This window comes from Lichenostomus cassidix, chromosome 8 (assembly GCF_008360975.1).
Source record: "Lichenostomus cassidix isolate B80296 chromosome 8, HeHo_3.0, whole genome shotgun sequence".
Taxonomy (NCBI): Eukaryota; Metazoa; Chordata; class Aves; order Passeriformes; family Meliphagidae; genus Lichenostomus; species Lichenostomus cassidix.
In genome coordinates, this window is record NC_139489.1 from 16,791,272 (window position 1) to 16,817,282 (window position 26,011).

The following is a 26,011-nucleotide window of genomic DNA, read 5'->3' on the forward strand; positions in this document are numbered from 1 at the left end:
GGGACTTCACTGCCAGCATAAAGGAAATAAAGTCTGTTGTGCTAGAAAAAGACGTTGTTGCTTACAATTTTTAAAATTATACAAAGTTTCCTTACAGGAAATGTTACATTCATACAAATTCCCATATTTATTTGTAGACAAAAATTACCATGGAAATAGCAGGAAAACTAGATGAAAACGGAGACAGCATAGACTTAGAGTCACTTCGGATTATTGGTGACAGACTTACATGATAGCAATAAATACAACTACACAAAAATTTTACTTAAATGTAGAGAAATCTTTATTTTCTCATTTTTTAGTACTAGCCTAATTTCTTAACAGGAATTCTCGAAAATAAATTACTACAGGAATGTGAGTGAGGAGATTGAAGAGTCTGTTTTAGGTAAAGCTTAGCTTGTCTTCCGTTGTTACACTATTCGACCAAGATATACTGACTTGGGATATTTTTTCTTTAGATCAGGCCACTGAACAATGAAATAATCTGAAAAGTAGTACAGAATCTTTCCTGACAGGGATAAAGTTTCCACACGGCAGATGCTCTCTACATACACAATGATTGTTCTCTTTATTCGTAGAAGGCCAAGAAGAAAAGCACATATACAGACAGGAACACATGTTCCTGGTCCATTGCACAGTATCTGAAAGAGACAAAACATATTACAACAGTAAATAATGAGGTTTTTCATACAGTACAGAATTAAAAGTGTGTTACATTACATTTATGCAAAAAATACATTTCAAGAGACAATTAAAAAAACCAGAAAAGGCAAGTGAATATGAAAAAGGGAGGGGGAAACAAAAGACATTATTGCAAAGTAGGTGTCAAAAATACCATATTTTTTTACATTTCATGACGGAGGAAAATACCTCTAAAATGGCACAGGTTTTTTTAAGAAGGAAAAGTTTACAATTTCCTGACTCATGGATATAAAACCAAAACTGCTCCCAATCTTATTCACAGCTTTGTGCAGTATCAGTCATGAAATCTGTGCACATAATAAAGCCAAAGAAATTTAATTAGGATTAAACCTGGGATCCTGTTATAAACCTCTTGAACCTTGGCTTAAGTCATCAAAACACTTAAGCATTCATCAAAAGTGTGCTGATAAATTAGGACTTTCACAAAAATATTAGCTGATATGTGGGACTAGATTTTATTTTTTATTTTTAATAAAGAGTAGGAGACAGTTACAAGCATACAGGAGGAAGGTGTTTTGGTAAAAACATGTCCTGTCCTTGGAGCAGAGGATCTCCAATTCACTCATAAATGTTAAAAATAAAGTACTCTTTTAAATTCAGATGTTGTTCAACTGAAACCCAGATTGCTTAAAAGTAAACAGTTTAAACCAGGGTATATTAGGCATTCCACTTGGTATCAAAATTGATTTCAGACAAGAAATTTCTTACTAAACTTAAATACTACCATGTAATCAGCACTTTTCTGCACAGCTGGGGTTACATGGAAATAAAGAGTTCTTTTATAAAATCATGGCCCTGTATCCCATAAACTCACTTTTTTTTTGGTTCCAAGTTCACCAGCTTCTGAAAGATATTGTACTGGTGGGGGAAAAAATCTGAGTTTTTGCTTCAGGGCTGTAACAATCATTTCAGAATGATTCTTTTCCTGCTTCATGGCAAGATCCCACTGATAAACTGGTTAGCAGCACCTTGCCTCAGTTAAAAGCATCAACAGCTTTGGTGCTACAGAGTTCCAAATTCTCTTACCTATACTTTGCCTTGATCATAGCCCCAGAAATCCAGTTTGGAGATGTGATGACTGTAATGCTGTGTTTTCTTACCAGGATCAACAGACTGTAATACTGTTTATAAAAATGTTGGGATTTTATTGTTGATCTTAATTGAACTATTTATTCATGCAAGACTTGTGGAAGTTTTCTCCAAGTCCTTTACAAGTAACGTGCTCTCTGCAGCTTTAATCTTGAAATTTTAGGGTATCAACATCCACAGATACTTGAATTTGAAACGTGCAATGGTGTACTTATTTTGTATTAGCAATTATATAGCTAAGAAGCTGAACACATCAACTTCGTATATTTGAAATCAGAGTAATATACTGTGGTTTCAAACCTCCTGCTGAACCTGATTTCAGGCACATCCATGCTGGGACTTTAAATCCTACTCTACAATCTACTGAGAATGAAGATCTGGTTTTTATGCATTTGGCTTGGCAAGTAAGGACATAAACCAACCATACATGCTGCCTCTTAGCATTTAAAAGAAACTTTTCCATGCCTGTGAACTAAATGGTGCATTTTTCTGTATTTCCTGAAAAGTCTGATTAATTTGCATGGATGTTGGCTGTGATACTGGTACATGGCTACTGACATGTAACTTAATGCATGTTTAGGTATTTCTATTTGTAATAACATTTGTTACCATAGTGTAAATAAAGGCATAAGAAATGTGTTCTCCTGTGTCTGCAGGCAAAACCCACCAGTTTAAAAGGAAAGAATACAACATTTACCTCCAGCAACTCTTTAAATCTAATTTCCTATTTATCATTTTTATATAAAAAGAGAATAGTTTTTGCCTTGGTGTTTCAGATATTTTCTACAGCTGTAGAAAAAAATTAGCTAAGCCAGCAGTCTGGCACACTGGGAGCACTGGCACATGGCACTGCTTCTGATAAAAGCTACTTTAGAGTTGGTGAATGCAGCACTGTAGCAGAGTGACATTTACCAGTGAAAACACTGAAAGCAGAGCCCACAGCTTCACTGGGATTAAATGTCACTGGTTAAAGCAAAAATGAGTAAAGCAGAAAACTTGCAGTTTTTCTCATAAAGATGGGAACGTACAATTGCTGTACATCTTTTAAAGAACAAGTGTATAAGTACTACTTATGTTCCCAAATTACAACAATCAAAAGGAGGACAACATCAGTTCCCCTAAACTTAATTGAAAGTGGAAAACTAATATGTGATTTGCTTTGCATAGGGAACTGTCAACCCCTGCTGTTCTCCTTAATGACTTTTGCAGAGATTGGCCTTTTGTCACCTGGTCAAGAGCAGCAACACTGCCCTGCTCCCTGGGGCTGGGGAGGATGGTGGTGTGGGAATGTTGCTTGCTGCTGGGGGGATGTGCATGTGTGAACTCAAGATTGTGCTGCTTTACCAGGCATGGAGCTACCTTCTGGAGCACCTTTAAGGACATTGCTCAGGCCTTCTTCGTCCTGGTAATGCTCCCTACTCCACAGTGCTGAGCAACTGGAGATGAGACTGAGGGAATAGGAGTGGTGGTCATAGCCAACTACTGAGAGAGGCAAAGGCAAGTGGAACGACACGAAATGGGCCAAAGCTGGGTTAACTGCATTACATATCTATATCTATCTATGCAAGTCCTGCTGTTTAACTGCTATGCAATATCTACTTTTTAACAATGTAGGAAACAACTCATTAGGTATTCCTATGTTATAGGAATAATGAATGTTTTTGTTTGTGTATTTTTTGTGTTGATGGGGGGAGGTGGTTGTACAAGAAGAGAGAATCTGCAATGAATTCATTTATATTCTGCGACACAAATTACAGCACCTTGTGAGCTCACCAGCATTTACTAGGTTGTAGTACTGTTTTACTATTTTGAAAACCTCACACTAATGACCTGTAAGGTGAAACATCCACCTGAACATTTAATATTGAAGATGATCTAATGGTAAAATTAAGCTCCCAAAACCATCTGTGAAGAAATATCTCAAATTTTGATTGTTATGAGCTTGTGACCAAGATATAAGCCTAGAGAGTCAAGAAGCATGGGCTGTACTCACAGCTCTGCTGTGGACACACCATAGGATTTGGAGCACAGTACTTGCTTTCTCTCACATCAGTATTTTCTGTTTTTAACAGGTGGAAAACAATAATTTGCTCCTCAGAGAGGAAGCATCAAAATTCTGTAAATCTTTCCCAATGAAGGTCTCAAGGTATGGAGAGCACTGCTTTTATTAGCATGTGTTTTTGTTCAGTAGCATACTTTGAGAGTAAGGTAAAATGTACATGCTTTCTCCTTGGACTAGAATTTTTTCCTTGTAATAGATTAAAATATAGCAGGCTACTGCCATTAGGAATCCATTTCTGATAGCAACTTTGATGGCAACTAAATTCTGGATAGCAAACAGTGAAAAATTGTTACTTTTTAAATTTGTTAGTAACTCCAAAAGGTTTTAAAAGATACATTGTTCATCTACAGAGAGTGACTGCAGTTACAGAAATACGATCATTTTAACGAAGACAAATTTGTTTGGTAGTCAGAAAAACAAGACAAATCTGAGAACTGAGAAGAGAAAGGGATTTCTTCTTACTCAAATACTTGAGTATCTTGAGAGGGAGAGTGCTTGTTGAAGCTTTTGCTAGTCTTGCTTTTTAGTATGTCTGAAAATTCAAATTTTGAACTTTGAGAAAAATTAGCTTCAAATTGTTGATACTTTTTAAGGTTTAAAGAAAGCAGGAACTTTTTTCAACAATTCCTTGTTATTACTATTGATGGGGAGAAAGAAGAATTTCAGGTTCTCTTTGAACAATAGAAAGGTCATTAAACTACTTACTGGCTTATTCTTTTTGAAGAGTGAAGATCTTATCCAGTTCACTTTCCTCCACCACCTGCATAACTAACCAGCTAAAACTTCACACCCTATTTGCTGTTTGAACTTATCTGCAGAATACAAGGCAGGACAAAAAAAAAAAAAAGCCAAAAAACTAGCTGTGTAGTCTGATGTAAATCAGGTAATTAAGGTAGAACTGAATTATACCTGGATACACTTTTATCTTCTACTGTCCAAATCACTTGAATCATCAGGGGTGCAAGAAGGTGGTTCCAGTGTCCTACAGCAACAGCTGGTGTTGGGGCTGCTCAGCAGCTGTGGCATTGCCATGAAAACCTTTCTGCTCCCCTCTGAATCTTGCTGGTACAGAGCTGTTGTTATTATCACACAATACACCCAGTAAGTGAGGTGCTCTTCTAAACAAGCACAGACATGTGTGGTCCTACAGGCAGATTACCTAACCAGGATAAATAAGATCACTGAATGCCAGAGTAGGGAAGAGAGAGGTGGAAGAGCAAGGACTTAAATTAGTACACTACACAGCTGGGATTCTATTTGTTTCTGAGTGTTGCTTTCATCATAGAATGGAATAGATTGGGGACCATCACCTTTTATGCAGCTTTATAAAGGTTTGGGGAGATAGATATGAAAATCCTCCTTAGTGGATTTTTCTGTGGGAGAAAAGGAGAGCGTCTGCAAAGCCACTAGTAACCACATGTAAGGATTTAATCACAACAGCACTGGGCATTGTCGCTTCTGCCTTCTAGGCCTGACCCAGAGTTACCAACCCATTGTCCTCAGGGGCAAGAGACAAGGGAAGAGGCCCAGCTGATGTGATTTGCATCAGCATCCGCATATAAAGTAGCAAGGGAAGCTCTTAGTTCCTGGATTTCAACAGAGCACAGGAGCTTAGCTATGCATGCGGCTATTTGACACTGTAAAGACTTAAACCAGCTCAGGTCTGCTTCTGGGTATGCCCAAGGGCTTTAGTGATGAAAAGAAAAGATATGATTGGGGTCATTAAGAGTGTCAGAAGTTAGGCAACAGCTTAGTGAGGAAAATCCGAGAATCTTGATTTGGATGCCTAAAGAAACATGCAGGGTTTAATTTTTTTCTTTTATTTTTTTAAGGAGTCTAACCTTAGGCACCTTACTTAACTGCCCCTGTATGCCAGGTGTGTCATTGGGATTAAAAGGTCTTTGGAGTGGTAGTTTCCATCAGCGTACTTCCCAGCCTAGCTGCCAGATGTAAAAGGAGAAAGATAGAATGATCAATTAAAAATAATAATAAATGACAGCTGTGAAACCGGTACTAAGGCTCAAGTCTGTGAAAATGTTAGTGTTGGTTATTAAAGCATTACATTAATGTAATGTTTTACAGGCTGTCAGTGGGACCAACAAAACAACCATTGAGTCTTTTGAGAAACTGTGGGAGATGGATAGAAGGTTGGTTAAAAAAGAACCAGATTACCAAAGCAGATACAGTGTAGAAAATAAACTAAGTCCCTACCTACATTACTGTGGAGTGGGTATGTGGTTTATTGCTCCTGACAAAACAGTAGGAAGTAAAAGGAATTTGACCTAGTGTAGATGAAAAAGTTGGTCATAAAAGAATTTAGTAAAAAGCCTTTGCCAAGTGAATTAAATTGTAGTTACTGAGCTACATGTCTAGCTACAATACTAGGTAGTAGCTAGCTTTCAGCAATGTTACCTTGACTGAATCTGAACCTGAATACAGTCTCTTGGTCACCATGAGAAATACCATCCAACTTTTTAGAGCTTCTTCACAAATAATTTTTATATCTCATTATATAAAAGGTACTACTTATTCTAGTAGCCTGCTTCTCCTTAAAAGGAAAAATTAAATCCTAGGATTGTTAAATATATGCATATATATTACTAATAGTGGCCTAAAACGAGCCTTTAATTGCAAATCTCAGTGTGTCTTTCATTAGTCAGGCATTCATTTAACTTGAACTTGAAAGCAGTACTTTATGTAACTAAACATGACATTTTATATGTACATAAAACATCTCTTAAGCTACTGCCTAATCCCTGAAATTGGTATAGCAATAATGTGCATCAAATACTTTCCTGAAATATTTTCACGGTGTAAAATCCAGAGGTGTTGGTAGTCTGTATCTGCATACCAGTTTAGATTTAGCAAGACTGTTATGCTTTATAACATACATGGAAGTGTGACCAGGGTGTTCACTAGGTTCCTAATGAACCTGACAGCTGATGAGTTAAGATTCTTTTACATCTAAAAATGCCTCCTTACATCTCAGCTAAAATCTCAGTTCATTAGGAACTTTACTGCTACTTCTGTCCTCCCTCTGGAAAGCAGTGTCTATAGGCACGTCTGATTAGCAGTCACAGAAGGGCAGAGCTACAATGCAGCTTTGAACCAGCTGGCTGGAATAGCTTTAGATGTTTATCTGTGCTCAGCACAGGGCAATTCTGCACTGGGGCTGCAGGGTAGCTGTACAAAGTACACAAGGTAGGAGGGGTGAATTAGACTTTTCATCAACACGGAGAAGTTAGACACAAATTTTAATGTCTTCACTTTGTTTTCTTTCTAGGTGAAAACACTTATTATCACTGAAGGTCTTAATCCAGTGTTCTTACTCTTTCTTATTCCCACTGTTTTGATCCTAGAAGAACAACAGTAGATCAGACATACTTTCAGTCTGGTCCAAAAGAATTCTAAAGGCTGGGGAAAGATTCAGCGTACAAAAGAATGCAGCAGATAGTCTTAATATTGCATTATACAAAGTTCACTTGTTATGAAATGAATGGAGAAAAATATGCTACCACCGAGATTTTGCAGCTTTCCACAAAGTTCCAATTAGAACTGTGATATAAGGGACAATAACTTACTATTCGTAACAGTACTTTGTGAGAGTGTTATGAACTTCAGACATCTTGGGCAGGGCACAAAGAATGGAAAATCTTAGCTCAATGAAATAATGATCTCCTTTCATTTAGCCTACTGTGTGAACACTTCTGTAACCAGAAGCCATCTTCAGAAGTCAGTTTAAGCAGTCAGGGGACCAGGCGTGTGTGATGGGATGTGCAGTCATAAAAGAATAGGAAGATTGCTACAAGCACGATGAGCTGTGCAGGTTTCAGGCATCTAGAAAGAAGTTTAAAAAGGAGAGACTCATTCAGCTGACAGCTGGTGGGGAGGGAGAGACAGCAGAGCACTTACTTGCTGTGCAAACGTAAACTTACTACAGACTTCCCACAGGAAGGAGGTCCTAATGTGGGAGGACCGTCGCCTTAGCCTGATTTAACCCAGATTTTTCTAAATAGCAGCGATCTGAAAATATCTACTTATTTCAGGCTCTGTAGAGCCCTGAGGCAGTAGGAATTGTTGAGAAGTGTCCCCAGAAAAGGAAAAAAAGTCTGGTCTCAAGGGTCCAGGATGTGCAGTCTACTAATGAACAGAGCTTTATGCAGCATTTCTGCACAATTCTAGGTGAAATTTAATTACATGAAAGGATAGCAAATCACTCACCCAATTACATAACCCATCTATGGGTGAAAACAAGGACTAGATACAATATTTTGCAGCTTCTGCTCTGTGGTAGGTGTACATCCTTCACTTTCAGTTTGGACTTCTGTTATGCCAAAATGACCAGGATAATCAGACCCAGACAAAAGGCTAGATCACCTGAAAACCTAGTTGCAGGGTTGGCAAACTGGCCCAAGGACAACCCAAGGTTCAGTAAGCAGCAAGAGAACTGAAGACCAGTTTCCTTTGAACTTGTATCTACTGACTGACTTCAAGTATATCATAGGAAAAATGTAACTTTAGTTTAGTCCTTCTTGTATATCAAATAATCTATGTAAAGTTCTGTAATTTTCTCTATCTTTGGAAAAAAAATCTCTGTGCAGCTTCTCTAATTTTCTGTGAGTAAGAAGGATTTGCATATTTTTCTAGATAATAGACGTTATAACGTCTTGTTCTGGTTTTACATTTCTTCTTAGCCTTTCTCTCAATGAAGACAATAAGTCTCTCTTCTCTGACCAGCTGCTTGTTTGCATGGTAGGAATTTGCAATCTTTGAGACTGCATGCTAAATCTGGCTGCAGCTGATGAATGGTTTTAAAAGCTTTTCTGGGGGAAAGTAGGTGTAGGCAGTGTGTGCTGGCACAAGCCTTCCTTCCCTGGAATTTTAGGCCTCTGTAAAGGAAGGCTAGTAAGGCACATATATGTTGCAAAATCCGCCCACCAAATATTCACCTGCAAAACACTCTGACACATAATTCTTGGCTATAGAAACACAAGCCAATCATACTTCTGACATCTTAATTATTACTTGGTTTAATATCTCTAAAGGGACTTAACTGTGCAGAGCGCAGATGTTCATAACTCAGAAATGGGCCTCCTGAAGATGATCTCAAACTAAACAACTAAGCTAACTTTTGTACTTCTTAAACTCTTTGGAGGCCCACTTCAAGTGTGGGTCAAGTCCTGCAAGACAGCAAAGATCTCCTGGAAGCTGTTCAGTTCTTTCTGAACTTACTGTCTTGAGGAAGGGTTAGATGGAACTGATTTCTCATGTAAAGTAAACCAAGAAGCTTTACCAGATCAGTGTGAGATACAAAAGGGACTCTCTTGTCCTGCATTTCTTGGCAACTGCAACATTTCTGTGTTTCTCTAGCTTTTGGGTGCCTAGAGAGGACTTCAGTCATTCCTTCACACATGAAAATGTGTGAAGGAATGACTGAAGTCTAGACTGAAAATGTACAGTACCCATAAGCTCTACTGTTTAAAAATATGAAGCTCTCAGCATGATGTAATACTGTGCTTGTTTCTAAACTCGGTTGTTGATTTCTATGCCAAAAGTTATAGATGAGTCCTGTGAATGCCAGCATTTATTCCAGCCTTTCTAGTTCTTTACATAACTAAGAATTACATTTTGCTAAGAGCAGAGTGCGTTTCAATTCACTGTAAACATTTTTGTCAAAAGGCAGTTAAATACTACCAGTTGCTTCACATACCACGCAATCTTTTCACTGGCAATGTGAGGCATTTTAATCCCTGAATCAGTCTGCTTGGATAAGTGTTTGAGAATCTTTGCAGCTCTCTGAGTTATTATATTTTACAGAACTCTTAAACTAAGATATGCATACAAGTAGTAGTATGTAAGCAGCTTTCAAATGGTACATGATTTGCCATAATACCAGAGATGCTTCTGCCAGCTGCCCTTGTGGTTGATAACAGGACTTGACAAAAGTAACTGGGGTTGCCTTCCCCTCCAGCTCTTCTCTAACTACGGATAAAGACTCTTCGGATCTCACTCCGAGTCAGGGGTTCCTTTAAACACTACAAGGGGCTTAAAGGACTTGCTAAAATGTATCCTTAATTTTACAAGGACAAGTGTTTTTTTTAAAAAAAAGTTAGTCTTCTGATAGCTTATCATAGTTTATCAACTCCAACACCATTTCTAATAATTCTATGTGTAAATCTCACTGTCACTTTAAATTCTTTTGGTAAACAGAGAAAACATGGAATTAGATTAGTAACTTCCTGCTTCCTACATTAAGCTACGCAATGAGATTTTTCCAGTCAATTTCTTTTGCAATAAGTAAAAAAATAAATATACATTAACCTAACGCAGAGGTGCAGCAACGGGATTACTAAATATGTTACTTACATTTTTCTCTGCTCATGTAAACAAACTTGACTATTACTCCTGCCTCAATCAAAATCACTGTAGAAAGAATAGCTTGCTATCTTCTCTCTCCCTATTTTATCTCCAGTGTTCAGAATAGGCTTGAAAAGCAGTAAATGCAAAAAAAGCGACTTCTGTTGTTTTGCACATTAAACTGCTTTGAAAACTCCAACAAGCAAGTAGCTTTCAATGTGACAGGAACTGACCAGTACTATTGAAACAAATGAGATCAAATTACTCACTGCAGCCTCTCTAAACATTCAAAATATCACAAACACATAAAAGCTTCTTTAGAGTTAGCTATACATTTCACAGAGGGAGTTAAAAAAGTCTCCTTACAAATATCCTCTGTGGGTGTATAGATGCTACTACTAAATTATGAAAAATATCTTGTAACTCCACTAGTTTTTACATGTTTCATTAAAATATTTTAAAACTCAAAATATTAATTTGAAGTTCTGCTAAAATAATGCTTTTTAAAAAACCCTCAAGTTTCAATTATTGACTCCTTAAAATGACACCAACTCTAGCAAGAAGCCAGCTGTAACCAAATTGTTTCTTACAAAATTATAAGACTTAAAGCTGAGAGGAGTGCACTACCTTTTATGTTAACACAAAACTTTATTGACTGACTATAGTAGTAGTATAGTATTGTATTCTACCATTTGACGGCCCTGAATGCTTCTGACTTGTTTAGTGTGTGGAATATATTAAAATAAATGTAATTAGCATGAGAGTGCAGTTTTCTGAACAGCTTGAAAAAGCTACTAAAGTGCTGAGGAGTTGCTACTTCAGCAGTGATGCTTTTTGTCATTAGATGAGATAATTAATGTCAGTCAGCCAAAGACTAAATAAATATGCATTGTAGCTCAAAAGCCCATGTAAGCACAAGAACTGAATCTGTATGTATTTCTGCTGGTCTGAACCTGTCTGTGCCAGACTGGTCATACCATTTTAGAAGCAAGTCCAGCCAACAGGATAACCAGGCTTTCAGGCATAGTTCGTGCCGCTGCAATCCTGAAGAGATATTATCAGGAAGCAGCAATCTTGTTTTTGCTAGCTCTACCAGCATAACAAGGGAGTGACTCTCTGATGTTACTTGCAAACTTTGAGAGGGAAAACCGGTATTTGCTATTCTAATTCACCAGCAGTGCAACCTGTTCTGTCTTTCTTGATGTATTGCTGCTATATTTAATTTAACATTAAAAATAGTTTTCCTGTGAATTGTAAATCTAAGCATACATATGAGATGCAGTCTGCAATGTGTTGATATTCCAAGTGCTTTTATGATGCGGATTAGCAAGTTCTCAATAAATTAGAATTTTCTTTACCTACCAAATCTGGTTTCCGTTTGTAGGTCAGAGGAAGAGAGTAAAGTATGGAGTATAGTGTTGTTACCACAGAGGAGATCCAAGATTGTCTAACCTCACGGCTTCTGGGAATGCGATCAAGGGTGAACTGGAAAAGAGCACAGGGAGAGAAGCTGTTACTTTTTTGAGAATGTTGTGGCTCCTGCTGATTAAATCTCTCCGTGCCAGCCTTTCGAAATTTTTTTTTAGTCTAGTTTGGAAACGTTTATGTATAAATAATATACAGTAAAGTATAAAGTACAGCGAACTACTAGAACTGCGTAGCCATTGCTCAGTCCTGTCTCAGGTTCCTTCAAAGCAGCCCAGCAGCTGTGCCGGCAGCGCTGGCCGAGTGCGGCACCTCGTGGGCACTGCTGTGCTCAGAGCTGCACAGCCCCACGGCCTCCTGCAACTCCGGGGGGATTTACACTGCAGGAAATGCAGCAGCTCCTCTCAGCTGGTGTCTGCGGAGTGAGATTGAAAATGTAAAAGCAAGCAGCACCTTTAAATGAGTACTCAGTGAGTATTCAAAAGATATGCATGATGCATATTCAAAATGCAAAATATCTGCATGAACAAACAGGAAAGAACATCTTGTCATTAAATAAAAATAGGTAAAGAAGTAATTTTCTTTGTTCTCTCCCTAAATGAAGATTATTGACTTTGTGTAAAAGATATCGAATTAATAAAGCAAGGATGTTCTCTTTTTCTTTTGAAACCCTGGGAGCAGGGAACAGTTGTTGGGCTGCCTGCCCTTCTCACAGCTGGTTTATCTCGATGCAGAGGAGCTGCACCTAAGAATTATTGCTGTGTCAGAAGGCACTCCTGATAACAATGACATTTTTGACTGTTTAAGCGAAAGCCAAATGTAGTGGCTGCAGTGCAGTGTTCAGTGATGTCGACATGTGGACAGTGGCTGTTATCTCACTTCACGTGGGACACCAGATCACTACCACTCTGCAAGAACTTATATTGGCTGTGAGAAACTGTAAACACTGAAAATTGCCTAGTTACTTCAAATGCACATTGCTAATTGTCGTAGCTTAGTCCTGGTGATTTATGCCCCCGAAAGATGATGTTAACAAAAGCTGTATGGTAAATACAAACTACAAATCTGTCTTGAATAGCAATAACTAGGAGTTTTTAAAGTATATAAGGTGGAAAGAATAAAAAAATCTCCAATATTTGTAAATGCAGAATGTTAGTTTTCTTGACTGAGATTATACTGTTTCATTGTGATGTGTTTCTTTAATAGCTGTGATACTGGAAGGCATTAACAGATGTTCCATACTGATTTTTTCACTGTTTTATTTGCAGGCGTTGAAACTCTGATTGCATTACTCTGACAACAGAATACAGAAAAATAAACATGCCCCCTGCTCCCTATTCAACAGGTTTCTGGTTATCACTGCCTCTGTTTCTTAAAGCTTTGGAAGAGCTCAGATGATACAAAGAAATGCTGTAAGTAGAATTTAGACCCTTGCACAGTACTCAGCCCTGCAAGAAATATGGGTATGATAAGGTGTTTTTAGGCAGACCAGGGTTCAGTGGAACTATTCAGATGAACCTGCACTGTAAGAATAGTGTTAAAGAGTATTTGACAAGAAAACTGTATATTATTTTCTTCATCATTAAAAAACCTAAATAATTTCAGCAAAACTTGGTAGGAACTCCAAACAGTATCAAAGTAGAAATTTACTTGTTGAATTCAAATAAAAATCAAGCTGGTTTTATCTATACTTTTCAAAAAACATGCTGGAAACTTTGCACATCAGTGTCTATGTCATGTTAGGACTTCAGTCCACACATTAAACAACTCCCAAATATTAAGATGAAGAAACAAAACTGGGGGGTTTTGTTGTTGTTTGTTTAAAAGCCATTGCCAGATCCTTCTGTAATCCCAGCCTCTCATCTCATGAAGTACTGTCAGTGTTCTTGATAAAGGTACATCCTGTGTATTTTCCTGGAATACTGCATAGTGTGTCTGATACCAGAAAAAGACAGATTTCTCCCCTATCTACTATAGTGTCATATTGTTGCATTTTTTTTTTACATCTTTAGTGCAGCCAGAATTTTTTTTGTTTTATTTGAAAACAAATGTTCCAAACTGGCAAGTCTGTAATGTAATTTCAAAACCAGCATAGTCCTTTATCCAGTTAATATTGTTGTTTCGCAAGGATGCAAGGAAAGCTGGTGGAAAACTGCAACTGCTGTAAATTATTATGATATGCTGTAAGAAGCTACTAAGACATAATTTTTAAATGTTTGATGATCTCCAGTGTCCCCAGTAACAAAGCACATACTCTGTGTGTGTGTGTGTGAAAGCACACTCTGAAAGCTAGCAAATATGTTATAAGCATGTGATCTTTACTTTCCAAAATTTCTTTTGTTTTCACTCTAAATACTTTTGCTCAGTAGAAAGAGGATGGTCAAAGGAAAATGAGCATCTGTTATCCAGACATCAAACTCACATACAGCCAAAAATGTTCCTCTTGCTTTCAGTGTCGAAGGAAAATATAAGTACAGGATCTGTTACTAGTTGCAGGGGTTATAAAAGGGAAGCTGCTTAGCAAAATAAGTGAACTACGAAAACCACATAACCTGTTAATGCTGAACATATGTATCTTTAAGAAATCTAATAATTTAGGGTTGGACATTTTTCAGGTGAGTGAATATGACTGTATGAATGGCTATTTACCAAACAAGATTTCTCTGAACAGAAAGAGAAATCTTGTCAGTTTATTAAACATTCATCCTTGGTGCACAATGAGAGGTGAAAGTTGGGATAAACAAAAATGTCATCCCTAAGTGAGCCTGTTGTTCACCTAAGCAGCAGTTGCCTTGCATTAAAAGGGTTTATTCTGAAAATCATTGGTACTGAGTCCTACAGTCTTTTGTCCCAATAGTGCTACTGAAAACAATGTAAGTGCATCATATAAAATTGACACCATGGAAGTAATGAATTTACTATGTATTGTACTACCTACTCAAAAGAACTTAAGGTTTTTGTAGTCAGAACATTCATTTCCATTGTACTTATTCCACTAACACTTTTTACTAATTTCACTGGATGTCAGCTCACATTTTAGGTCAGCAGTTATGCTGCTGTCTGTTAATCATACAGCAAACTAGCTGAAAGCCAGCAAACATCTGAGAAAAAAAAAACCAAACAAAAAACCCCAAGATATTTTAATGATTTTTAAATGATTTTTAGGAGTTCAGCATTTGCTCAGGTCATCAGCCAGAAAATGCTGACATTCAGAGGCCTTGCATCCCTTCTAAAGACATGTTTAATACTTTATTTTAAAAATACAAGCAAGACACAGTCTAGAATCACACAAAACCAATACAATTTAAATAAGGGTTTTCTTAGATAAAATATTTTTTATATAATTTCTTTCCAAAAAATACTCTGTGTCACTGAGGGAAATGCCCAACTTAAAAAAAATCCTCTCTGCCATATTTTTGCCCCAGTATTCTTACAGCTACAAGTAACACTTCAATGGCTAGCTGGTTTACTAAATTAGAAGAGATTTATTTTCAGCATGTTTTTCTTGAGCAAGAGAGCCTTCTTTGTACAGTCACTTTAACTACAATTACATTCACTCATTGCTTTAGGTGGATTAATGTGTTAAACAGGAGGTAATGACTGTTTTAAGAGAAAGTAGGGAAGGTGGTAATGAAAACTCATAGCAAGAATGGCATTTTCTATTTTTAGGTATATTTACTTTGCATTTTCAGTGGCTCTCTAGTACAGCATTAATCAGTAGTGTTTATTTAGTTTAGTTTTAGAGGCAGTATGCATAGAATGGCACCCTCAGCTGCATTTTAGTGCAAGTGATCACCAATACCTAAAAAATCAAATGCACTTGTTGATCATAAAAATATCCTTTCAAAGAATCACTTCCAATTGCCTTGAATTAGAATGTCATGTTAAGATCATTTTTCTTACATGAGTATATTTAACAAGTTACCTGGGACTTGGAGAATGTTTCAGCCCTTTTTTGTTCAAAAGAACGTATTTTAGCTTCACTCATCTTATCTGAGTCTGCCAAAACATAATGTCTAGGAGAGTATGACTCTGACAAACAGCTAAGTAATCTCAGGATTTCTGTTGTGTGCCCACCTGTAAAACAAAACAAACTGCAATTATTAAGGGAAAAAATTTGTAACTTTCCATTTCTTCAGCTTAATCAGTCACTTTTTGTTTTAAAGCTTATTAGTACTACTACTACTACCAGTGAGAGAGCATCTTCTGAGAACAAAGGATTCAGTTAGAGGATGGCTGAGACTGTTTAAGTAACATGGAAAGAACTCAGCTCCCACTGAAGCTGTATTGATGGATGTTTTCAAGTAAAATGGGATTGAACCAGGGTCACACAGCAGTCTGACTTTGTGTTTAATGTCCTGTACAGAGCGCAGAACAACTGGGCACAGAGTGACCCTGCAGTCTGTACTCGAAGGCCACCCAGTGGTGCGATGGCCAAGAGGAAGCTGGATGGGATGTGCCTCAGAGCTGTGCCATGGAAGCAGAACTGCACTGACCCAGCCCTGCGCCCAGTGCTGTGAGCTGCCAGAGCAGGGGCTGTGCTATCCCAGCTCATCATAGTGAAATTGGCCAGGCAGCAGTGTCACCCACAGCAGGGTCACCCTGCAGCCACAGCAGTGTACCACTGGGTGCTGACAGAACAAACAGTCCTGCTCCAGCCGCTGCTCTGACCACTGCCCTTGAACAGGCCTTCACAGCCTTCTGACTGCAGGGTCACTCTGTCCAGGAGCTAAACTGGCACCAAACTGGAGAGAAGGGCAGGGTGTACTTACAGTGGTTTTTGGGAGCTGAGTTAATTTTTTTTGTTGCTGTCATTTGAGTTTCCTGAAAAGCAGCTACAGGGCTACTGTAACAGCAGAAGGGGGAGAGAAGGAAGACTGTGTGCACAGGTAAATTGGAGCAGTCTCACCTTTTATCTGTTGGACTGGATCACACCAACATGAAACTGCACCATTAAATACCTAAGTGTTTACTGAATGTGCTACTTTTCACTCTGCTGGAAGCTGCAGAGCAAAACAGTAAACTGAATGTATTTCTACTACTTCCTGCTGTCACTGGGCTCCCAAGAGACCTTTGCTACAAAGGTTAAGCACTTGTAGCTGGTGAACAACTGACAAGCAAGGAGAGCTATGTTGCAGCATTGCACTAGACTTTGCCACCTTTCCATACAATTTCATGCTGTATTTTTCAAATATGTTTGGAGATCATTTGTCCTGAGTGGTGTTTGTTAAAGGTTTCACAAATTTTAATGCGATCATCTGAGCACTCACAGAAGAGCAGGAGATGTCTATTTAAAAGTCTCAAAGAATAGGCTTGAACGTTATATCAATCTTAACTGACATGTATGATTTCACCTGGTAAGCTTATGTATAGTGGAAGTATTCTTTTAACATGGACAAACTAGATTCCAAATGATTGAAGGAAAATACACACATTTCCAGCCCCAGCAGAAGTAAATATGACCTGAAGAATTATGGAACTGCCAGACAAATTCAGATTGCAGAAAAATCTCTAGATTATAACTCAATTAGTTGGTATGCAAAAACCAAAGGGATACTGAGGTGCTGAAATCACAGCTGGCCTGTATTTGTCAACTGCAAATTTTCAAAGAATTTTTGGGGGGTAAATTAACCGCCCTTCAGCTCTGGGGAGCTAACAAGGAGCAGCAGATGTGTGTGTCCCCTTTGGCTGGGGTGACATTCCTGCCTCTGATGGATCCACGAGCGACTCTCGTAAGTGAATCACAGCATCGCTGTTTGGGTGAATTGCCAAACGCCACGTGTGTAAGGGGCGTGCCAAGCTTTGGAAAGCCGTGCCCCGAATCCCTACCAGTCATTTTCAGTCAGAAGAGCGAGGAGCTGCGCAGGTCAGTCCTGCAGCAGTTTATCGATGCCTTCGTGCGGGATTTTGGTGAAATACACGTGCTGTGGGTGGGAAAGGCTCCGAAACTGTACGGCCGGACACAAACACGGGCGAAAATAACCAATATGTGTATGTAGCGTAAGAATGACTCAAACCGAGAACCAAAGCACCAAGGACAGGCGGCGGCCCCGAGGACACCCGGCCCGACCCGGCCCGGCGGTTCCGCGGGAGCTGCCGTGGCGGGGCCCCGGCACCGGCTCCTCACACACTCCACCGCGACTACAACTCCCGGCATGCACCAGGGCACACCGGCGGTGCCGCGCTGGCTCCGCGCCGCGCTGCATGCCGGGACTCGTAGTTCCAGGGCCTGGAGAGGCAGCTCTGTGGCGCCACCCGCTCCCGCCGGCGGCAATCCCCACTCACCGGAGCCGGCCAGCACCAGGAGACTCAACGGAGGCGTCCGCCGGCCGCGGCGCCTCCTATCCAGGAGCACCAGCGGGACGAGCAGCAATGGGAGGAGGAGGAGCAGGAGGACGACAACGGGCAGCTCCTCCATGCGCGGTCGGGCCGCCCCGCGCGGAAGCGGCAGTGGCACCTCCCCGTACGGCGGCCGGCGCGGTGCAAACCTCTGCGCGCTCGGAGCGCGGGGCTGGCTCCGGGGGCTCCGGGGGTTCGGGGGCCGCAGGCGGGACTCGGCGGGCCCGGGGCTCGGTGATGTGGCGTGAGGGGCTCCGCGTGTGCCCGCGCTGTGCCCCCCGCGCCTCCGAGCAGCGCTGGCTCCCGCTGCCCCCCAGCCGGCGTCCCGGAGCTCCGCAATGCCCCCGTGAGCGCGGGGTGACTAGAGCCGGCGCCTCAGGGCGCGCAGCCGAGCGTGCCCGCTCCGCAGGGCTGCAGAGACCTGCCTGCTTTAGCACAGCTGCAGCAGCAGCCGTGGGGCTCCGCTGGCACACGGATTGCTGCGGGAGCTGGGCAGTGTGCCATGGTACTGAGCCAGGTATGTGTGCTTACGTGCAACTGTGATGCTACACAGCCGTGCATAAAATAAAGCATATTACCAGTTCACTGCGTGTCGTGGTTCTTGTTTTCATTCATTGTAATACTTAAGCTTTTTTATTTCAGTAAGAAGCGTGGAGCGACAGGTCAGCACTCTTTCTGTCTCGGTCAGCACCCGGTCTTTGTTGGCGATAGCGATGATTCAGCCTTTGGACTAATCTCAGATGAGACGTGTGTTTGCTAGAAAGAGTAAGATATTGCATTTTATGATTAGGAAAGGGTTTGTTCATCACAGTCCTTAAATTACCTGCCAGGGAGCAAGGCCCTTCTCTTGGCCAGTGAATCAGGAGCAATGAGCTCTGGAGCTTTATGGAGATGTTTGACGCTACTGCTTTTATGGGGTGAGCTGTCAAACATATGAAACGTGACAGCTGTCCGCTTGTACCTCAAGTGAACAAACACAATAGATCAAACACATTGCAATTCTGCATCTGCCTGCCCTGCTTTCTCTGGCTGGTTCTTTTCCTCTTACTCATTGTGTACAAACTGGACTTTTTGTATCCCTACCAGCCTTGGAAGCTGAATGTTTCTTTCTCATTTTTAACAAAAATGTGCCAGTTGTGGATTCCAAAGGTTATTGCATGTCATACAAGTAAAAGATACATGCTCCAGCAATACTTTGCCATCTTAGGATCTAAAGCAAATCTTTCTGGTTCATGCTTCATAGCTTTACAGATTATGTTTTTTTCTTTACATCTGTGTAACATATAATTTTGCCATTGTTTTAAGCAGAGACTATTAAAAACAGTATTACCATGGTAAGCTTGTCTTACACCCAAGTGAGTAACCTCCCAAAAAGTATCTCACTGCCTAGTCATCGTTGACATTTGGAAGCAACAAGGTTTTAATTAAAAGTTCGGTTGATGATGTGTGAATTTCAAAAATTAATTTTTATTTCCACTTAATTAGCTACATAAAGCTAATAAGTAGGGACAACAGAGATGCAAGTCTCAATGACAGAAGAAAGTACCTCAGTACCTTTTCAAGACATGAACTACTAGGTTAAAACAAGACTAACTTCTACAAACGATTTAAATACTAATGTTGTCTATGGTGACCTTTCCCCCCTTGTACTGTCTTCAATGAAAATTATGTCATTGATGAAGAATTTATCCTGGTTGCCACAGCAGGTGTAGCTAAGAATTGTTTTATTTAAGGTAGGTTTGTTTCAAGACTTTTCAAGATCTTTCCTTTTCTCTAATTTTACACTACCATGAATGTTAAAGAACTGCTTTTTATTAGGCATTTTATTCCAAGAAACAGTCCTGGAAACTCAGCAGTAGAGAGTGATATAAAAAGCTTCAAAGCTTTCTTTTGTCCTTTTCATGTTATTTGTTCTGTATGTACATACTTCCCCTTCTAAAACACAATTCTTCTGTAAAGGTATTTACAGAATTTGGTATTTGTAAATACCAATGGTATTTGGTGAAATTAATGAGAAATTGACCTAAAACCAAGGGAATTTGGAAAGCATTTGAAACCAAGAGGTAAAAATAAGAGTGATGTGGACAGGGAAATGCCTGTTCTTCTGAGTAGAAAACTGAAGATCTGACAGTTTTTGACTCTCAAGGAGTCTAAAAAGCTAACCAGTGAGTTTGCCTCATAAACTCCTACAAGTGCTTGAAGTCTGCAAACTCATTGTTAAATTTTCAAGAGTAAGGGATGTAGTTTTCAAATAGTATCCGCAGAAGATTGCATGGCTTGAGGGAGGAGTTGGAGTTTGGTAAGTCTGGTTAAAATAACTAAAGAGTGAAGCAACAGTGTGCTACCTAGTTGCAATAAAGTTTTGTGGACTTCTTTTTTCCTTTGTGAAAGCAGCAGAGCTCATGAAGATCCCATTTGCAGTGTAACACTGCTAATTATGCCTTTTCTCAATAGGACATAGGTGTATTTGTGTTTTTGCATCATGGCAACTCCCTGCTCTCTTGATACCATGTTCTGGACCTGGGAGACTTCAGTCCAGCAAGTGTAATGGTCCTGAGGAAAGCAGGTTGCTGCCCACTCCTCCAGCTGTGTGCTGAATGCTTGGCCATGATTCCAATCTGGGAAGTGTCTGGGAGGAAGCAGTGCCTCATTGTCTGAAAAGTCATTTGACAGAAAGTGATGCAAGTGCAGAGACTGCCTCTGACACCTCTGCTACTGATGCAGGAAGTTAGCTTTGAACTTCTTTACTGAAGGAGAAATGAACCACATTTATTCCAAATAATTGGTCACTGTTGGTCAACTCTGAAACTATCGAATAGGAAAAAATAGGCACCATGTTTTTTCTATGATCTGCTTGTGAGACAATGTTCCAAAGAATGATGTGTTGCTCTCTTTTTTATATGTGAATATTCTCTGTGGAAGCCTACTGGTACATGAGGTGCTTGTGTCCTTTGAAATTTTCGCTGGTGGGTACTAAAGGGAACTGAGCAAAGCTTGCTGTCTTTGTGTTTCAGTTTCTTTTGTCTCCAACAGGAAAGGCTGTCGTTGGAATAGAAATCAAATACCTGAAATGAAATGTAGACAGTTTTGTCTATCTGACCCTTTCTGAGATTCCACTTGTAAGTGATCTAATTTTTAACTGTTAAACAAGGGTCTTTACATTCAACTGAAATACATCTTATATTCATGATTTCTTAACTGGCACTGTGAATAATTGTGATGTTTGGACTTTTTTTTTCTTTCTAATTATGGGTTCTAAAATTAGACCTATGAACAAGAGTGAGTGTACTGTTGTTTTCTTAAATGAGGTCATTTTTTCTTGTTTTGGCTTAGAGTGCCGCTCCACAAACAGTTGCATCAGCACAACTGATGAGTAAACTAGCAAAATGGTAGAAGGAGTTGGGTAAGAAAAAGGGCAGGCTTTGCTACTGGAAAAAATTGTAATGTAAAACCATTTATCATGTTAAGTCTCAGTAATTTATTTATGTGTATCTAAATATTATTCTTAGTTTCTGGGTGATATTTTCATAGAAGTGATTTGTAAAAACAGGTACGTTACATAAGTAAACTTTTTTTTTGCAGGAAGCAATTATTTCTTTGTGTGTGCTTGTGGTATTTTTAGAAACACTAAGAGATATGATATGCTCTTCGATTAGACAAAACCTGAAGGCTTCTGACTGGGTTTTTTATGGTTCTTTAATATTAGAAATGCAAACTGCATCTGGAAGACTCTAGAAGAGTAATACCATCCTATGTGTTGCAAAAAGTTCTGTGGTAGGGAAGGAAAGGTATTTTTAGTTTAAACAGTGGACTAGACCATTTGGGATCAAATGGAGACAACTTACTGGCTGATCTCACTTGAAGGAAGAATTAGGATGTTATCAGAGCCAGTCTGTGGCAAAATTTGTCCCTTTAGGCAGCTGCTACTTTCAATTACTTGGGGCCAAGTGCAGTTTCACTTTCTTCTGAGTCATTAGAATTAAAGGAATGTAATCTTAGAAGCCTGATTTGTATTTGCAATCAATAACAGCCGTAATATTTATGTTAACATTACAGTTAGTGCTGTGCTTCCTGGTATAAGGGCACTTCTCGTATGTATTTAAGATGAGTCTCATTTGTTTAGATATAAAGATACAGTGCTTGCAAGCACTTAAACAATGTTTGTGTTAAATAGCCAAAAAGTGGAACCAAATTCCCCAAATAATGAGACTTATTCCATATTAAAAACTTTTAAAAAATTTCATTTTTTCCCATTCAGAGTTGTTTTTCTTTACACTTTAATTTTCAGTGGCAGACAGCAAAATCGTGGTGAGTTTACAACAGCTCAATAAATAAGGTATCCTTCACTCCTGCTATTTAAATATTTCCCTCTTTTTGGCAATGTCAAGTTTTCTGAAAATAGTCTTTGGAAGTGGGAGAGGAGGTTGTTTTTAGAAATTTGTTTGGGTCTAAATGCCACGTAGGAATTTCGAATCGCAGTAGCAATTTATATGGCAAATGTTTTTCTCTAACAGGCATGAGCCACACTGCCAGCAGATGTTTCTTTAACCTGCTGCATCTGAGAGCATGTCTGGAGGGCTGCTCTGTGTGGCTTTGATGACACAAGGCTTGGTAACCCTTTGGGTGCATTCTGAGTGTGCTTTTATGAGGCAGGAACTTTTGCAGTAGACAGCACCAAATTACATAATGCACCTTGTAGTAATGACTGGGTAGTGTGTTCAGGGAGCAGTCCCTGTAACATAATGTAAAATAATGCTCTTCTATCTGTTTAAAAGGCCATGAGAAAGAGAATGCTGTTTCACTTCTTGAACATACTGAGTGTCCTGGAGATCACTTGGGTGCCTCAGGCCACTCGGCCTGTAAAAATAAAGCCTTTTTTAAAAACACTCCTAAAAATAGATTTGAAGTAGATTCTTAATCTCCTGGAAATACATTTTCAAATTTATAATGTTCAGTGAAATTCGCAGGGTACTTGGGGGTTAGGATGCAGAATTCTCTACATATTCACTGCTGCTCTTTGACTGGGGTTTTCCTGAGCTTTCCATGTAAGCATCTGTAAGGAGGGTGAGGAGAAATGCACATTGGTTTAGCCTTTTCTGGGTTCCTGCTATCAGAAAACTGGCCACTGCTTGTGCTGGGAGATAGATGAGGCCAGGCTATCAGCTTGTTTTGGGTGCACAGCTCTTCCTCTCTCAGCCTGAAAGCCAGGCGGTTGTGGGGCTGCTGCTCTGTCATGGCTCTGGATTTCAGAGCTCAGCCCTCAGACTCTTGGGCTTGAGGAAAGGGCATCTCATCTCATCCTTCTGCATTCTCTCCCTCCTCTCCTTATGAGTATTCAAAATGCAGCAGAACTGACACCCTCCTCTGTCAGGAAAGGTTACTCAGTTAAAAATGAGAATAGTTTTCTGAGCTGTTTAGGTTTCTAAAGGTCTAGCATTGAACTAATGCCATGCTGGAGCTGCAAATAGCTGGTCATATTAAAAGAGAAGGAAGGGTATCTTCTGGTTTTGCTCTACACTGTGTTTCATTTTCTTTTCCTCCCATTTTTGTCCCATCTCTTATTTATGCAATTGGGTTAAAAAATATGTCATTTAATGACTATTGTTTTGGGGATGTTGCCAGGTATGGCTGTAGATTTGGGGATTTGATCAAGTACTGTTTAAGTCAATTGAATGTAATGACTCTACTAGCTCTCAATGGAGACAAATGGAATTCTTTGCAGAGTTTGCAAGGGCTGCCAAAGGTGTCTCAGTGTTTTAATTCTGTATGTTTGTGTATAATTCTTGCAAGACAAAATATTAAAATTCCAAAATCTGAAATTAATTTTTTCTTCTATCTGTTTAGTTAAAAATATGTGAGATGTCAAGTACAGCAAACCCTGTTAAGAAAAAACTGACACAGTTTAAAGTCCAGCTATAGCAAATATCATTTGCCTTTTGCACTGTACTTTAACAGTCTTTAATTATGTGATAAGATTTAAAACCAGATACCCCTCAGTTACATTTTTTCATCAACCACAGGTGATGTGTAACCCTGTTCTCTCTCTGTTTGACAGTACAAGAAAAGAATGTCCTTGCCTATATTACAGTTTTAATGAATGTTAGGAAATTATAAACCATTTGCATTAGTTACTGTGAATTTAATGCATCGTTAAGGTGTCAGGAGAGTTAGTTGGTCGACTCTAGTGCCTGTGAATTAAAAAGTGATAATGAGACAATTGCTTAGAGTTATGGTATTAATTATTTTGCTGACTTGTGATTAATATATTACTGAAAAGAAAAAATGTTACACGTGGACAGCTTCCAATGTCAGCTTCCAATTTACTAACACTGATCAAAACAAATAAATAATAGAAATAATTTCCAAAAAGAGAGCTTACAAGTGATTTCATGCTCTTTTTAGAATACTTTGAAGAAAAAATATGTTGTCTTTTTGATTGTACCTTTGTGTTTGAGAACTGGTACAATTGTAAATACAGGCAATTCTTAAGTAGCTAATAGTCAAGCCAAGAGCTTGTATAAGTCAATTATTATTATAATTTTTATCATTATTATTATTTAATTGATGAAATGTTTGTAAGGTATGCTGCAAACGCCTTTATACAGTACTGTACACATGAAGGACAAACAAGTTTGTTGCAAGTAAAACTGAAGAGTGCATATGTGGAGTGTGTCCAGAACACACCCGACTTGGCTCTGCAGAACGTGGCGTTGGACTGGCATGTCTTGGTCTGTGTGTGTGCAGGTACTGTTGTCCAACATACCTAGAACTGTAAAGTTTCCACTTTCAGTGGTGAGATTCCTGTTTCCACTGGGGCATAATTTCCACACAGAAAAATAGGACATTGCCAGAGGCACTCCAGATGTGTAATGTCCCTTATTCAGCAAATCGGATGAACATGTGCTGAAATGTTGGCTCTTCAAGCTGTCCCAGTAGAGTTATTACAGAAAAATGTGTATGTTTACAATGAAATAAAAGGAAATGGGCAACACTGAAAAAAACCCCACAACCAAGATATTCTAATTTGTGTATACCACAATGCAATTTTTCTGCAATTTATTCAGTTAGACAAAATATTTGGTGCCATTCGTGAAAGTGACTTTTCAAATCCACTTGTAATGTTTGCATGATACTTTTTTATGGTGACACTCTTTCACCGTAGCATTTTTTCATATATATATAAATTTTGTATTTTCTTTATTTTTAGGTATTCTTGGGGTTTTTAACCAATATTTTTCTTGTACTTGACTAATCAGCGATGTGTGGTGTTGAATAGTGTCACTGGAAGTAGAAGCCTAAATGAAATTCCCCATTTGATTTGAAAGGCAAGCTTTGTTTCTGTATTTTAGCACTTCTGTATTTAATGTAGTTTCTTATCTTTTGTATGTTCTTACCAGGACTGCTGTTGTAAATCTTAGATTTGAAACATAACAGTATAGAAGAGCATGATATCCTTCCTATGAATAGAATTGTGTAGAGGAACAGAAGTATGTGTGTGTGTATATGAGTTAACATGGAGATCAAGGCCTTGAGGAGGGTGGAAATCACTAGACCTCCTGATATTGATCGAGACTAACAAACTCTAGGTAAGAATCTGTAATAGTGCCAATGCAAAATTAGAAAATAAGTACAATATTAACAAGTAGCAGTGCTAAAAGCAGGGGGTTTGCTTGAATTAATTATTAGCAATAAAGGAAAAGTGAATAATACATTCTGGACCTCCTAAACTGACAAAATTAGGACATAAATTATATTTACTTTTAAAACAATATATGACACCACTTTAATATCTATCCCAAATTATGAAATTAAAAAGTTTTAATATTTAAGAAATATCAATTTTAAAATCATGTTCTCTAAAAAATGTATAATTATTACAAGTACTGCATTTGAGAACTATGTGGAAAACAATTCCTTCCTTATTCATATTTTTTTAATGGATTTCAATAGCATTTAGACATATATAAAGTGAGTGTGGACCAGGTTTTATTGTTTCCTTGTGTCATGAAGTAATTTCCCTTCCTTGTTTCTTCAAGG

The 26,011-nt window shown here is 38.9% G+C and overlaps 1 protein-coding gene across 2 annotated transcripts; it reads right to left on the minus strand.

Moving 5' to 3' along the window:
• Positions 1 to 259: 259 nt before the first annotated feature.
• Positions 260 to 18,373, minus strand: ALG14 (ALG14 UDP-N-acetylglucosaminyltransferase subunit). Of its 2 annotated transcripts, XM_085068135.1 has the most exons (5): positions 17,921 to 18,373; positions 15,561 to 15,712; positions 11,573 to 11,695; positions 1,729 to 1,823; positions 539 to 641 (listed from the first exon to the last, which is right to left on the minus strand). In XM_085068135.1, the coding sequence occupies exons 1-5, from the start codon at positions 18,051 to 18,053 to the stop codon at positions 569 to 571; spliced, it is 576 nt and encodes a 191-aa protein (XP_084924261.1). In that variant the 5' UTR covers positions 18,054 to 18,373; the 3' UTR covers positions 539 to 568. The 2 variants fall into 2 exon arrangements, with proteins under 2 accessions (XP_084924260.1, XP_084924261.1); XM_085068134.1 differs by lacking the exon at positions 1,729 to 1,823 and having other exon boundaries at positions 260 to 641; positions 17,921 to 18,360.
• Positions 18,374 to 26,011: the final 7,638 nt, after the last annotated feature.

Bases quoted from the DNA above. Each gene is read 5' to 3' on its own strand.
- ALG14 (XM_085068134.1), bottom strand. From the start codon at position 18,053: ATGGAGGAGCTGCCCGTTGTCGTCCTCCTGCTCCTCCTCCTCCCATTG. The intron at 15,713-17,920 runs GTGAGTGGGGAT...TTTGTTTTACAG, and splicing joins CCTGGTGCTGGCCGGCTCCG to GTGGGCACACAACAGAAATC. The intron at 11,696-15,560 runs GTAACTTGTTAA...GCTCTTTTCCAG, and splicing joins AAACATTCTCCAAGTCCCAG to TTCACCCTTGATCGCATTCC.